The 14,297-nt window shown below is 56.4% G+C and overlaps 6 protein-coding genes across 6 annotated transcripts; 3 read left to right on the top strand and 3 right to left on the bottom strand.

The window, feature by feature from the left end:
- Nucleotides 1-287: 287 nt before the first annotated feature.
- CDEST_11887 (Putative heterokaryon incompatibility) lies at nt 288-2,285 on the bottom strand. Its single transcript, XM_062928043.1, has one exon. It carries the CDS (start codon nt 2,233-2,235, stop codon nt 289-291), a length of 1,947 nt encoding a protein of 648 aa, XP_062784094.1. The 5' UTR covers nt 2,236-2,285; the 3' UTR covers nt 288.
- A 5-nt stretch (nt 2,286-2,290) lies between these two features.
- Nucleotides 2,291-4,435, bottom strand: CDEST_11888 (uncharacterized protein). The gene is made up of 3 exons (XM_062928044.1): nt 4,003-4,435; nt 3,502-3,952; nt 2,291-3,441 (listed from the first exon to the last, which is right to left on the bottom strand). Exons 2-3 carry the CDS (start codon nt 3,618-3,620, stop codon nt 2,613-2,615), a joined length of 948 nt encoding a protein of 315 aa, XP_062784095.1. The 5' UTR covers nt 3,621-3,952; nt 4,003-4,435; the 3' UTR covers nt 2,291-2,612.
- Nucleotides 4,436-5,217: 782 nt separating this feature from the next.
- On the top strand, nt 5,218-5,803 carry CDEST_11889 (Putative Late embryogenesis abundant protein, SMP subgroup; the record flags this gene model as incomplete). Its single annotated transcript, XM_062928045.1, has 3 exons — nt 5,218-5,353; nt 5,417-5,535; nt 5,603-5,803. The coding sequence occupies 3 exons, from the start codon at nt 5,218-5,220 to the stop codon at nt 5,801-5,803; spliced, it is 456 nt and encodes a 151-aa protein (XP_062784096.1).
- Nucleotides 5,804-6,505: 702 nt separating this feature from the next.
- CDEST_11890 (uncharacterized protein) lies at nt 6,506-8,019 on the bottom strand. The gene has a single exon (XM_062928046.1). The coding sequence runs from the start codon at nt 7,825-7,827 to the stop codon at nt 7,051-7,053; it is 777 nt and encodes a 258-aa protein (XP_062784097.1). The 5' UTR covers nt 7,828-8,019; the 3' UTR covers nt 6,506-7,050.
- Nucleotides 8,020-9,330: 1,311 nt separating this feature from the next.
- Nucleotides 9,331-10,662, top strand: CDEST_11891 (uncharacterized protein; the record flags this gene model as incomplete). Its single annotated transcript, XM_062928047.1, has 1 exon — nt 9,331-10,662. One exon carries the CDS (start codon nt 9,331-9,333, stop codon nt 10,660-10,662), a length of 1,332 nt encoding a protein of 443 aa, XP_062784098.1.
- Nucleotides 10,663-12,731: 2,069 nt separating this feature from the next.
- Nucleotides 12,732-13,890, top strand: CDEST_11892 (uncharacterized protein; the record flags this gene model as incomplete). The annotated part of the gene is made up of 3 exons (XM_062928048.1): nt 12,732-12,898; nt 12,954-13,694; nt 13,755-13,890. The coding sequence occupies 3 exons, from the start codon at nt 12,732-12,734 to the stop codon at nt 13,888-13,890; spliced, it is 1,044 nt and encodes a 347-aa protein (XP_062784099.1).
- Nucleotides 13,891-14,297: the final 407 nt, after the last annotated feature.

Here is a 14,297-nt window from a genome sequence, read left to right on the forward strand (position 1 = left end):
GTTTGTGGGTGAATATGGGTGGTTGTGGTGAGTAAGGTGAGCTTTCACTTGAGTTTTGAGTGTCCGCGGGGGCCAGTCCGACAGTCTAACAGACCGGCCCCACCCTTGCCGGGCAGTGTGGGGCGCCTTATCGGACAAGGCGGAGCGAGGACTCTTGTAAGTGTCCTTCCGGAAAGATGGATGTGCCAACAGAAAAGAAGCCGAACCTTACCGCGTCATCATACAGTGTTATTTCCAGTGAAAGAAGAAGATGAAGATGAACAGAATGAAAACATGTCGTGCGCCTGCTCATCGCAACAAGAACTCCCTGACCTCGCAGTCGTCCGTCATGGCCTCGCCGAACATGATGCCATGCACGTACGCCTCCCCGACCAGCTCACAATAACCAGCGGCCCCTGTGTTGTCCCGCACGATGTACGGCGTCTTCCCGCCCAGGAATACGACAATCTTGTCTCCCGGCTGTACGTGCTTCGGCGCCAGCCCGACGTACCCGGACACTGAGAGGAACGGCCGCCGCCCATGGAGGTTCTTCATCGCCGTGACGTACCACGGCTGCTGCCAACCGAGCGAGTCGCTCATCTGCAAGCCCATATCTGCCCCGGAACTGGCTTCGCCGACGTCTCTCCTCATCCACAGCTCCGCCTGCGCGAAGCCCTCTAGCAGCTCCGCCTGCCTCTCGGGCTCTCGGTAGTGGTACCGGTCCGCGATGCAGATGCGCATCACGTCCTTCAGGTCCCGCGCCCGTATCCGGTCGCCAAACAGCGGCGACTTCTCGCAGAGGCGGCCGACCTCGTCGACGAACGCGAGCGCCGCCCCGCCGTCCAGCTCCTCGACCCAGTTCGGGTCCCAGGCGTCACTCCCGGTCTCCGCGACAGCGTCGACGAGTACCCCGCGCAGCTGCACCGTCTCCGCGTCCGGGGCCACGACGAGCTGCTTCCAGGGCAGCGAGGAGGCGGAGGCGGAGGCGGAGGCGTCGAACTTGGACAGCCACGGGTTCCCGACGTTGGGCCGCTTGATCCCCGTCTGCCAATCGGGCGCCCACGTCGCCAGCGACGGCGCCTCGCGCGGGAACTGGCAGTACGAGAGCAGGTCGATGTTGCCCTGCATCAGGATGCGCCGGGCCACGGTCCGGTACACTTCATCGCAGCCGAGACTGTAGTCCGGGAGGCCCTCGAACTCGTCGACGTCGTCGGCGAAGTGCATCACGGCGAAGACGCGGTCGCGCGGGTCCGTCGCCTGCGTGTGGTTGTAGTCGATCTCTAGCACCAGCGTCGTCACCAGCACTGCGAAGAGGCTTTCGCTGTCACCCGCCATGGCCCGCTCGACGTCCCCGAGCACCTGGGGTGTCGCTTGCGTCGTCGTCGTCGTCGTCGTCGCCGCAGTGACTGGAGCGCCGCCGTGTCGGAGCTGGTACCTGCGCCGCCGGGTGAGGACGCCCTCGAGGAAGCTGTTGGCCGGGGTCTTGAAGCCGCGCAGCATCTCGAGGAGAGTCATCATCAGTGGCGGGCCCCCCTCGGCCTGGATCGCCGGGTAGTGGTCGTACACCTTGTTGAGGAAGACGAGGAACCCCCGCAGGTCCGCGTACCCGACCGACGCGTGGCCGCAGAGCACGTCGATCTCGGCGCCGACGGCGAACTCCTGGATGATCCAGAGCCGCGTCCAGTACTGCCTCTCGCAGAAGGCGCGGAAGGCGTGCGACACCCTCCGCAGAAAGGCCATGTCGGTGTGGGCCCGGACGACGTCGGCGTGCCTCTGCTGCCGGATCAGGGCGCTCATGGCGCGGACGTGGGTGAGGAACAGGTCGCTGTCGTCGGCCGGGAGGCCCATCCAGACCGCGACGCGGGCTGCGGCGGAGTAAATGTGGCGCATCATCTGGACCTGGTGGCCCTTCTCGGCATTGTCTTCCTGATTGATGCATAGCTGGTCGATCCAGACGTGGACGCCCTCGGCCCCACGGAGGTGCCGGAGGGCGAGCTCGCCGTTGAGGCCGCACCGCTGGACGGCGCCGTCGATGACGATGGAGCTTTGGGTGGCGGCCAGGCCCCAGCAGTACGACAGAGCAGTGAAAGGAGGAGCATTGCTGAGACAATGATACTGGAGCTCGGTAGTGACGAGGTCGCTGTGGGGGGAGGAGGGTTCGCCTTCGGGGGGTCTGATATATAAAAGACGAAAGGCATCCGTGGTGTGGTCCAGAGCACGATAGGAGATGCCCGATGCTTCACTTGTTGGGCGCATGGAGGGGAAGAGTCTCGGAAAGGTTATGTGATGGTTATAGTCAACGTCAGTCTATACTGACTTGGAGGTCGTCTTTTTCCAAAGCTTGAGGAGCTGAAAGTGCTCCGAACTAAGTATTTGTAGGAGCGAGAGCTGAGGTGGCTCCTCGCGCCACCGAGAAGCTAAGACATGCATGCCAAGAACATCCCGGAGAACGCCAGGCCATGTGTCCCCCGCCGTCCACATGGCCGCAAAACGTCGCCGAGTGCGGCTGATGTTGACCCCTACGATGCACAGAAATCCCGTTCGGCTCCAGCCAGTGGGGTGCGTCCACTCCGTCTCTTCCGTTATTGTCGTACAATAGAGGACGTAGCTCATAGCCTCATAGCTCACTCATCTCACGGATTGGCTTTCAGCTGGCGCTTGATCTCCTGGGCCATCTGCTCCCGGTTCCACCTCTCTTGCTGCTTCTTGGCCTTGGCCACCAGGGCTCTCTGCTGCGGGAGAGGCAGATGCATCAACGCTTGTCGGTCTCCGGGGCGTAGGGTGACCAGCTGCTTGTCGAAGAGTGCATCCCGCTTCTCCGCCGCCTTCAACCCCCCTCTGTGGTTCATGCCCGACATCAGGGCAGTTGACTGTTCACTTGTTGGCGTCTTATCTTCTTCCAACAATGCGTCGCCCCTATCCTGAGCAGCCACCTGGATGGATCGATGCGCTCGGGGTTTCTTGATGCTCCGATGGGAGAGGATCTTGCCCGAGGCCAAGCGTCGCGTCTGCTCGTCCAGTTCGACGAATGCATCTCCCTTTGTGCTTCTACCCTCGCTCGCATCTTCGTTTGACTCTGTTCCCGAACCGGCGTCAAAATCGTAAAAGTCTCTAAACTCCGACCCTTCTCTCGAGATGTCGATACGGCAGTGGCCTTTGCCGGCCATGTGCTGCTGGGCTGCCTGCGGGGAGTTTCGCACGGAACCGCAAAAGAGGCACTCGGCATACTCAAAGATGACCAGATGGAAGTAGCCCACCAGCGTCTCAAGGTCGACTATGAGATTATCCGGGCTTGGGACAAAAAGACCGTGGCGCTTCTGCATGTGGCTCATGTTCTCTGTGAGATTTGCGCTTCGTTGGTTGCAGAAGAGGCAATGCGCAGGGCCAAAAGGTTTTGTGACGGTTTTTTCTTCGCCTCCTAAGTCGGTCAGGTCAAGCTGCGATAGCTTCTCCTGGAGAAATCTGGTCAAGGTGTCAGAACTGATGTGACTTAGGTGGATGAAGCAAGTGGTTCGCGCTCACTCTGGGCTGGGATTTGGAACAGCCTCGCCGGACCTGTCTGACCTGGAGCAAGAAGAGAACTTGCTTTGGTCGTGGAAATCAGCCACAATGGCCGAGAGGTCGAGGATTCTGTTTGACATGTTGAATTTGAAGCAGAAGCCAATTCACTGGATGGGAGGTTACGGCCTGTTGTGGTTCTGCAGCTGTTAAGAGGATGAAGCCCAAGAAACAAAGCCTCGAACACGGGAAGATAAGACCGAGAATCCAAGGTAGCAACCATTAGGGAAATCAATGGGAGTGTCGCAGATTATCATCACAAGATCAGTCCAACGACGCCTTGTTGGAGGGCTTCCCCGGTGGGGGTGGGTGTGTGTGTGTCCTGAACTCTGCAAGTCTGAGTCCTGTTGGTTGCCCACCTTCCTATCCAAGTAAGTTGCCGATGACTGCATCATGCAGGGCGCAAAGAGATTAGCTGAGTGGCAGCGGTAACGGGGGGGGGGGGGGGGGGGGGGGGGGGAGAACCAACACGCCGTTTGTGTGGGTTCGATGGAGGTCATACAAGCGAGGCTTGCCACGAGAACAGGCTAGAGTCGGAAAAAAGAGTCGGAAAGATGAGTCAGGAACGACTCATTACCCTGTACGGGACCGTGGTTGTCTTTCCCCTTGAGCCGGCGATGAATGGGACAGCCCCCTTAAATGCTGCAACCCCGGATTAAGAAACACATAGGGTCTTGCTTTCAGTGAACAGGCGCAAGAGGCACAGCAGCTGCCGGGAATGTATTGATGATCTGGTTCGGCTCTGGTACAAGCAGTAACAATCAGACATACGCCTTCGACGAAGATTATTGAAGCCTATACTTCAGGGTCTTCTGCTCCGATTTGATGTTTTGCTGGTTATGGTGTAGATCTGTAAAGTAGTTGATTCGTTGCCAATTAATCTAATTTAGGAATACTGCCTCGGAAGGCATGTGGATAGAACCCGTGGAAGCAGTACTTGCCTGAGTGGACCAGATCATCCAAGACCGGAACAACGTTGTTCTCGACGGCGTTTTCAGGTGAACCGAGTAAGTTTCAGCATTCCAATGGGAACTTAACACAGTGCCTCCCTCCCAATCGTGAATGGAAGCCTCAAATTTAGAGCAACACCATAGCCTATAGAGTACCTCCGATCTCGAAAGTGCCTCCAAAAAGAAAAGACATCGACTGTGACAAATTATCTGTTTGGTTCTTGAAGGGAATTTTCTCCAAGTGAAGAAACTGCCTTCTTGTTGCATTTTCGAGGCCGTTATCAGCCAACACGATTTCCTCTCGAGGAGTAAACTAAACGGGTATGTGCCTTCAAGAGAAGCTTCTCTTTCTTTCTCTTTCTTTATGCAGGAACAAAAGATTAGGCGGACCTTCCGTTTGCCAGGCTCCTGCTTCAACCTAATGGGAAGGATCGGGAACAAACACCCCTATAGGCAACTCGATGTTGAGGAAGGAGCCCATCCCCAGCGCCAGGGCAATCACATATCATACAAAAAGGAACCTCCGAACATCCTCCCCCTCCTCATCATCGTCACCATCCTCTTCCTCTTCTCCCGCACTCAAACTCCAAATCCCCTTCACTCAGCCCAGCTTCCAGCAAACGACCAACCAACGCACCACCCACAGAGATCACACTCCAGATTAACGTCTATTCCACTCACCGCTTCCGCCACGCAACCAGTCAGAACGAAACAAGTCAACCAGTTCATCATGGCCGTCACTCAGGAGACCGTTCAACACCTTGCCGACAACGGCCACATCATCTCCCCCAAGGAGATCTCGGAAATCGCCCAGGCCGAGAAGGACCAGACTGGTAACCCCGTCCCCGCTGCGGGTGGTCTTACTGGTATTTCCCCTGCACATCCGTCGGCGTTTTCGGTCTTTCGCTGAAATGTTTTGTTTTCGACAGCCACCGCCCAGAGTCTTCACGACAAGCAGCAGAGCTTCCTCGTCAAGGAGGCCAAGATCGAGAAGAAGCCCGAGTCGGACATCACCAAAGACGACGCCAAGGAGATCCAGTCTGCCGAAGTACGCCTGCCGCCTTGTTCCTTGTTCCTTGGTGCCTCACGTCCCCCGTCGCTGACAAACACTGCAGGCCCGCCTTCTTGGTCACCGCCCCCCTACGGATTCTGTTTCAGCCCATATCCAGTCCATTGCTGACAAGAACGAGAAGTCTCTCCATTCCGTAGCCGGCAAGGACGAAGCCGCGGCCACTATTGAGAAGGACGAGGCTGTGACTTCCAAGGACACTGAGGTGTCTGAGAAGAAGGAGCAGTCTGTTCAGGAGGGTCAGTAAGCGATAGTTGATTTCACCGTCAGGCAAGACAGAATTTGGTCGGTGGAGTTTAAAACGGCATTTCATTCGAGCGCTTTTGCCCGGCAAGAAGGCAACATGATTTGATCAGTCGTTTATCGTCGTCAATCAAGCAGAGATAGAATCAAAGCTTTGATTTCAAAGACGGTCATGCAATTTGTGCAATTGAAGAGACTGTCACGGCCAAGGGTCCTGCGTTATTACCGGGAGACCTCGTGTCTGGTCTCGCACACGAAGTTATGCGCTGCATTTTGTCCGTGGCATATGGAACTCTGATATGGATCTCGACGAGGTCGAAAAGAGCCGGAACTGGGCGGACAACCAGTGGTGGTATCTCTTGTTCGTCCGCCTGACGCCAGTGATGAACGTTGAGACTAGGCAATGGAGAAGACGTCAAACGAATACATCCAATGGGGCTACGATTTGCTCCCTTGAACGCTGGACTGGGGCCGTTGAGCGGAGACGACGTTGTGCGCGCGTGGAGCTTGAGGATGTCTCCATTGTTATAGCAACATCTCCGGAAACCAACAACAACCACTCCCATATAGTATAGTGGTTAGTATACTCCGCTTTCAGTCTCCCTGTGAGATCCGGAGAGTCCCGAGTTCGATCCTCGGTGTGGGAACAGATTCTTTTGCCTTTTGAGCCCAAGGCACTATTTATTGTCTGATTGACTATGGTGCTGCTTTTGCATGCGAAACATTCAATTTGTCTTCTATTGGAGAAGCCCGCCCACCCTGCTAAACTATGACGACTTATGACGCTGTTGACTTTGTACATGCAGTTCTCCATCTTCTTAAACATGCAGCATCTCTGGGTTGTTTACCTGGGACAAATCTATCAGTGCCAATTGTCTTGAGTTGTGTGATACCGCCATCATTAAGCCGATCGATGTTCATCCACTATGCATGCCATGCATGTATGTATTGATGAGTTTGACCCCGGAGAGACAAGACTTGCCGAATCAAACAAGTTTGGGAAACACTCTGCAGTGCATAATAGAACCAACCCACAGCCAGCATGCAACCTCAAATTGGCCGCTGACCACCTTAACCAAGAGTCGACAGCCAACGACGACCCGGCGAAGGTATGGGAAACAGGGTTTTGCATTAGGGGTGCCGCAGCATACAACCAACCGACTCCCTCGTGCATTCATCTGCGTCTTCGGCCAGGCTGTAAGATACACTCATTATCACGACACGCGACTCAGGCCCCCGTGTCCATCTATCTCATTGCAGGAGTTTACGCTGCGAAAGGAGGTCCACGAACTCGCCAATCTTCCTCTTGCGCGTCTCGGGCCGCCTCGTCGTCTCGATGCGCCACAGGAACACGTACCGCTGCGTCCTGCCCAGCGCGTCAAAGAACCGCTTGGCCTCGGCGTTCCCCCGCAGCGCATCTTCAAAGTCGGCGGGCACCTCCATGACGCTCGCGGACGAGTACGCCCGGTCCCAGCGACCGTCCGCCCTCGCGGCGTCGACCTCGGCCTGGCCAGCGGGCGTCATGCGTCCCGCCGCGGTCAGCGCGGCGACCTTGCCGACGTTGCGCCGCGACCACATGCTGTTCCGCCTGCGCGGCGTGAAGCGCTGGACAAAGTGCTGCGCGTCGAAGGTCTTGCGCTGGCCGTCGATCCAGCCGAAGCACAGGGCGACATCGAGGGCCTCGTCGTACGTGACGGTCGGCTTCTCGGCGTTCTTTTTGGCGAACTGCAGCCACACGCCCGGCGACTCGCCGTGCGAGCGCTGCAGCCACTGCTCCCAGGAGGTCTGGTCTGGGAGGCGGAGGGGCGCCGGCCCTGCGAGCCCCGATGCCGGGGGCGAAGGCTCGGGAACGGATGGACTCGAGGAAGTGCCTTCATCCTTCCGCAGCTCGGCCTTTAGGCTCGCTCTCGTCATTCGCCTCGACATGCCGGGGGTGGGGGATGTCGGGGACTTCAGGGCCTGTCGAGGACGGTAAGAGTTATGGCTGGGGTGCGCGAGGAGGCGGCGTGCTGCTGGCCAAGTGATCATGAGACGGCCGGTGACCCGGACGGCAGCCGTATGGTTCGAAGGGAGCCAGGAGCAAATGCCGTGGGCGGAAAAGGACAAACTGGCACGGTGCAAAGAAGCCTCGTTCACATGGGGGGGCACGTTGGATGTTCGAACGGGATTGATCCACTGTTGGTGTGAGAGGAGGGGTGGGTGAGTGAGTGATTGAGTGAGTGATAGATAGAGGAGATGGGATGACGTCCAGGCAACTGCTAGGGGAGAGGGGGGGAAGGGGGGGGGGGGGGGGGGGGGAGCAGAGCTAAACTGTTTATGGATTGTGCGCCTTCAAGATCCCTTTTAACCTTCTTCCGCCAACGGTCTCCAACAAGGTTAATGGATGGTTCAGCACTCTAATTCCTCTTCGGATGCGTCATGCTGTCTGCCTTTACCCTCTTCCACACCCTGCTCCCCCCACAGGTCTGGCCATGATAGACTCCTCCAGATGGCAGACGTCTAGGACCCTGCATGCATCTTCAGCCCTACCGGTGAATCCGCCGTATGTGGGCGCCAAAAGCCACTCATGGAAATGTGCTTGTTTCGACGCCGATTCACCAAGGTGCTTTGCAGGAAACGCCATCGATCGACGGACGGTCTTGACCATGATGGCGTCCATGTTTGCTTCGTCAGTAGGAAATTTTCACAAACCGAAGGATGTAGACCGAATTCCATGTTCTTCATGAAATGCCTTCTTCCTCCCACAGTAAACTCATGTAGCACAGCCGCAACCACCACCGCCAAAATTCATGTAAGTGGAAACCCACCACCTCCCCCTTCCCCCTTCCTGCACTCGAATCGAGTTCTATCCGATCTTGCATGTCGTTCCTGAATCACTCCAGATTCCCGGGCTTCGTTATTCTGCAAGCCCCGCCCTTCGCCATCAAATAAGTCATCCATGCTCGAACCGTCCCATCAACCACCTCTTCCTCGAGTCCCTGAATCAGGACATACATACACTTTTGGCCAGGCAGGCTTCGTTCGTCCCAGCATGGCCGCCGGACTGACCTCTACACCGGAATCACCCACTCTGGTTCCTGCACGCCAAGAATAGAAGCTTCGCCCAGTGCAGGTACCGTGTGCGGCCCAAAAGCTGAATGAAGGATTCGCTCTCCGATGCTGGATGCCAGCCGTCGAAGCTGCCCGGTCATCGTCGTAACTCTAAACTATCGGAGATATCTTCCCGACTCACAGATTTCCAGGTACCGTCGACGACGCTCCAGGAGGAAAGTATATGAATCATTCTCCTGGCACACTCAAGTTGCAAAATCCTTCTCAGAATCCTTCATCCCTTCACAGCACTTCTTCTCCTCATTCTTCATCTTCTTCGGCTTGAGGCCTGTACATTTTCAGCTTCAAATCCCTCTCTCTCTCTCGTTCTGGCTCTGGAAACCACCAACATTTCTAGAGTCCATCCCGTTGTCATTATCCACTCTGCACACTTAACACCTCCTACCACCTCTCACCACCTCCCACTACTTATCCTGGGAGATGGCTACTACAATTGTGGCCGCGGCCACTGAAATTTACGTCAAGGAGGTGACCTGCATCGCCGTCGAAGGCGTCAGTCACACCGCCCATCGCAAGTGCCCGCTTTCCAGCTACAAGGGCCTGCCTTTCTTCCCCCGCAACATCACCGACCTCAACATACGGGACTCCAGGATCAAGCACGACGCCATGATCGCCAACCTCCGCAAGTGGACCGGCGACACCGAGACCTGCTACTGCGTCGAGGGCATGGAGGGCTTGCTGAAGAACATCCACGCCTGGCTCTGGATCGCGTCCACGGACCACGCCCTGTGCAACCTCGAGCAGGTCAAGCTGGCCTGCGCCGTGTACGACAAGCTCATGGACATGGACTTTGACAACTGGTCCCACTTCTGGTCCTGCATCATCCACGAAGAGATCGTCGACGAGTTGGATCGCGCCGGTGAGTTGGAAGACGAGCATTGCGATCCCTTCTACAACTACGGCGGCTTCGGACCCATCAACCGCGACTTCGCCTGGGATGCCAAGGAGAAGACTATCAGCTGGATGAACACCTATACGAGGGAGACCGAGACCATCCGCGTCCCGCAGATGGAGGACGCCATGAAGCTCGTGGCTGGCATGGACGGCGACGACTTTCGACAAACGTGGAGCCAGAAACGCCACGCCCACGAGCTGCATCACCAGCAACACGGCACGGTGTGTGACGCTTGGGTCGACGGCCCCCAGACCTTCCACCACACGGAAAACACTGCCGGCGAGCGTACCCTGACCCTTTACACCCACGTGGCCAAGAAGGGTTCCTGCTCCAGATGTCCCAAGAGGAGCTCGAGAGTCACTGGCCACCAGTGTGCCACCTGCTCCCGCCACAGGGTGGCCAAGCGTGCCAGGAAGACCAGATCCCCAGGCATCACCATCCGAACCAAGGTCAAGGTCTCTGGCGAGCTCGGCAGGAAGAAGGAGTGGGATATCCAGGAGAAAGAGAGGCTCTGGGATGTCATCAAGGCTCATGTCGGCAGGGTGGCCGGCGACCAGACCAAGTTCAACGACCGGTCCACCGTAGCCGGGAACGTCTCCATCAAGAGCGGATTCGACCGAGCCACGGGGTACCAGCCGAGCGAGGAGGAGTTGACCGGTCTGCTCCACGCGCACCGGGTCGGCCTCTGCTACGAGACCAACGCTGAGATCCAGGAACCCCGGGACCTCTTCTGGGAGAGACTCGACGCAGAAGCCGAGAGCCAAAGTGAGACTGAGGTCGAGAGCGAAAGTGGGACGGGGATGGAGAGCGAAGGTGAGACGGAGGTCGAGAGCCCACGTGTGGATCTCGACCTGTGAAAGGGTCACTCGGCCTAGAAACAATGGGGGATGGACATACAGTTGGACAGTGTTTGTTGGCAGGATTATCGGTATTACTGGATCGCATGGCTGTCTGGCTACGAGTGGCAGTCAACGATGGCGTTGAGATGTCTTTCAGGATACCCAGGGTTGAAGGCGTTGATTAATTAGCTGAGCATTGCCGACCTGAAGCATGTGCTTTGTGGGTATAACCACATAATTTCAATGGATTGATAACGAGGTCGCCCAAGTTCCTTTTCATCTACATGCCGTGATTTCGATGTGATGTGATCGTTTACTTACAAAACTATATTCCGGCTTCGGGGCATCGACCGGCATTCGCAGGGTGACTTGCAGGTTCTGTATTGTATTTCATGAAAGGACCCAGGATTGATGCGAGGGGTAGGGGGATCACGCTGTTTTTTCTCCGTTTCGGCTGACATTATTGTGTGACATTTGACCGTGATAGAAGCCTGCAGCTGCTTGGATCCAGCATTACATGGTCATTACCGCGCTCTTCAGCTTGAATGCTAGCGCGACAGGGTCGTATCTCGATGCAAGACGGAGCCTGGGCGTCGGGTCAGTCGTTAGGAGACGTCGATCGAATAGAGCGAACCACTGTTGGCCTGCCATTGAAGGAAGGCATCCAGCGGGGAAGAGGTATTTGGTTCGTATGGGCGGGAAATTCTCTCAATGTCAACAATAGGGACGACCCAACGGAATGGTAAAGAGGAGCGGGCGCGACGGGGGCGCCCGGGGAGCATCCCTGAAGCCTGGAGCATATCACCTTCTATCTGGCCCCAGAGTCTTACTCCCCCCTGCATGCTTGCATGGGGACGTTGTGGTGCCAAGTCAAGGTTGAGATGTGCAACAAGTCAGACAGCGAAGAGCGAGGGTCGACAGGTATAGTTTAAACCACGAGTTCCGTTCTGCACCAAGCAAGATGCCCATGTTGGGTCGGCGACACCAGAGGTTAAGCTGTCAATGGATATATCGACAGAAAGTGCTTGATTCCGTACTGTATGATTTATGATACGCGAAAAATGATGGTCGGTATGATAACACTCGAGCCCGCTCGAGCCCGTTTTCACGCCGGTCAGGAGGTGGTCCCAGCCGGCTGCACAGTCTCGTTTCTTTTTCTTCGTCGTGGGTGACTGTCTGTTCTTTTTCCACTCACCGATTGTCCTGTCCAGACCTAGAACATGGAATGTGGGAGGGGGGACTGACTTACCCCCATCAGTCGACAGGGGACGAACAGCGGCAGCTATCCGTACCGCCAGGCGCAGTTTCCAGCCAGATGGCACCCTCTTAGACGAGCCAGTTACTTTCAAGGTGAAGTCTTGGGGTCTTGGGGAAAGGTTGCCGTGACGAATAAGCAAGAACGGCGTCCGGGGCCCTGGCAAGCGTGGGCGTCCATGGCCCCCTTCTCGTGTATCCCCGGCGTCTCACGCTGCAAGCCACAGGAAACCGAGGGAGATGATTGTGTCATCGTAGCCGCAGTCATTGGTGTGACGGTCTGTCGGAAAGGTTCTGTTTTGGTCACACCATCTCGTCCTGTCGCTGTCGTATTTTGAGTATTATCCCGAATGTCTCGCCCAGGAATGCAGGCGAGCTGCTGCATCGATCCTCGCGCCCTGGGCCAGGTGGTTGTTAAATGAAGAACCCTTCCCATACTTGCATACCTATGAATATTAGCGCGAGAGCAGTCCCTGGCCACACACGGCAAGCGGGAAGTTGGAACCCAGCGCAGCGGTTCGGTATTTCTACAAGCGTTATCCTCCATCAGACGTGGCCGCCTCGCTGGGGCCGCTGTTTTGGGACTTAGGACTTGGGACCCGTACCGTGAGAGAGGAAGCCCCAAAAGAGAGACAGCGAAAGAGAGAGGGTTGCGTCTTTCGTACAACCGAAAGACGCATGTCCCTGTACAATCTTTGCTTTTCCCGATCTCCCAGCATCGACTGTTCCCGTCACTGACTGACTCCTGCTTTGATGCTCTCGCAGTGGCATCGGGATCCGACGCCTGTGGAGGACACACATAGTGTCGCGATATCGAGCATCGGTATCTCATCATGGCCATAGAAGGTCTCGGGTTCTTGCCCGGCTTAGACAGCATCGAATACTATGGCATCGGTATGGGCACAGATCTCACTGCGCTTGACTCCCGCACTGCCAGGAGCCAGTCGCCCGGCGGCTCGAGCATCAGTTTGGGGCCAAGAGAAGAGGTACAAGAGCTCATGTAATGCTATGTCTCTCTCCTCGAGACCCTGTCAACGAATACTGATCATCTGCAGGTTCAGATCGACCAAGGACGACGTCAGCCTGTTACACCATCGTCGTTCATGTGCACCGTCACCGGAGCCGGTCGTGGCCAGCGACGACACTGTCAGTAAAAGCATCACCCTGCAGAAAAGGGATACACAGCAGACAGCCCAATCGGACGAGGACTACCCAAAAACACCAGTGGCATCCTCTTCAAGCATCTTGACGATGACCCAAACGTTCGCTGCGCCATTGGAGTCATATCTGGCGTGCCCTCAACCACATGAGAAGCGGGCTCTGTATCTCCTAGGCGACGATGACGACCGAGAACAGAAGGCAGATTCCTTAGAAAATGGTTCCGTTGTCATGGGTATGAGAAGCGTGCCTGGCATCTACAGAGTTTCGGCTCGAAGCCTTTCGCCCATGGATGCTGTCTCACGCTCAAGGCTTGGGCACATGATGGAGCGTTACCTGGCCTCTGACGATGTGCACGATGCCTTGACCGACGACCAGTTGGAACAAATCAGCTCAAGATATGGGCGTGAAGACAGTGTTGAAATCTCAGGCCCAGAGGTTGAGGCCGCTCAGTCGTTGGGAGACAGTCTCTCTGCCCTAGACCCCTTGATGGCATTGGCGACAAGTGCAGCGGCGGACAGTGTAGCCGCCGCCCCCGCCGCCATGGTACCGGGCGAGCACATTGAAGTTGGATCCGATCACCATGATCCGGATTCGGCCATCTCGGACATGGAGGCGGACGAGCTCCATCAACTGCTGTAAGTCTGCCCTGCTCCATCAACGACTTTGCTCGGTGGCTAATGCTCAGCAGAGAGCAGCGTCGGCGGGCGCGAGAAGCAGCAAGCAACCGAATCCTCAAGCCACATAGGACACCGAGAGCGAGAGTCGAGAAACCGAAGCGAATGCGAACTCGGAGATGACATCAAAGGGGCCAGTCTTGTCTGGCAGTTTTGATGTTTGGTAACGATGAGCCCACCCATCGAAGACGAATGACGAGACGTCTGCAGGTTCGGGAACGTGGTGTTGATGATTCGGAATAGGCGTCTGGCGAACTGCAAGCTCTGTAAACGAATGGTTCTTCATGGTTGAACGCTCCTCTTCGGGCCTCGTTGGGTAGGACAGCCGATCGAGGCGAGACAATGGTTTTGGTTTGTTGGAAGATGGATGGATGGATGGATGTATGGATGGATGGATGTATGGATGAGGGGCATCGCACCTTCCAAGAGTATAGGTACCTGACTACCTAATTACGACCTTACTTTCCTACCACCTTTTCTTAACCCTCTCTGCCTTGGTAGGCCTCTTAATACCTAGGTATGTAGGTAGGTAGGTACGCGATGTACTGGGGAAGTCTTATCCTT

Source organism: Colletotrichum destructivum, chromosome 8, assembly GCF_034447905.1.
Source record: "Colletotrichum destructivum chromosome 8, complete sequence".
Lineage (NCBI taxonomy): Eukaryota > Fungi > Ascomycota > Sordariomycetes > Glomerellales > Glomerellaceae > Colletotrichum > Colletotrichum destructivum.

What these genes read in the sequence shown, in the direction of transcription:
- CDEST_11888 (XM_062928044.1), bottom strand. Translation starts at nt 3,620, where the DNA reads ATGTCAAACAGAATCCTCGACCTCTCGGCCATTGTGGCTGATTTCCAC. An exon ending in GTTCCAAATCCCAGCCCAGA is followed by an intron (nt 3,442 to 3,501) that starts GTGAGCGCGAAC and finishes CACCTTGACCAG; the next exon opens with ATTTCTCCAGGAGAAGCTAT.
- CDEST_11887 (XM_062928043.1), bottom strand. Translation starts at nt 2,235, where the DNA reads ATGCGCCCAACAAGTGAAGCATCGGGCATCTCCTATCGTGCTCTGGAC.
- CDEST_11890 (XM_062928046.1), bottom strand. Translation starts at nt 7,827, where the DNA reads ATGATCACTTGGCCAGCAGCACGCCGCCTCCTCGCGCACCCCAGCCAT.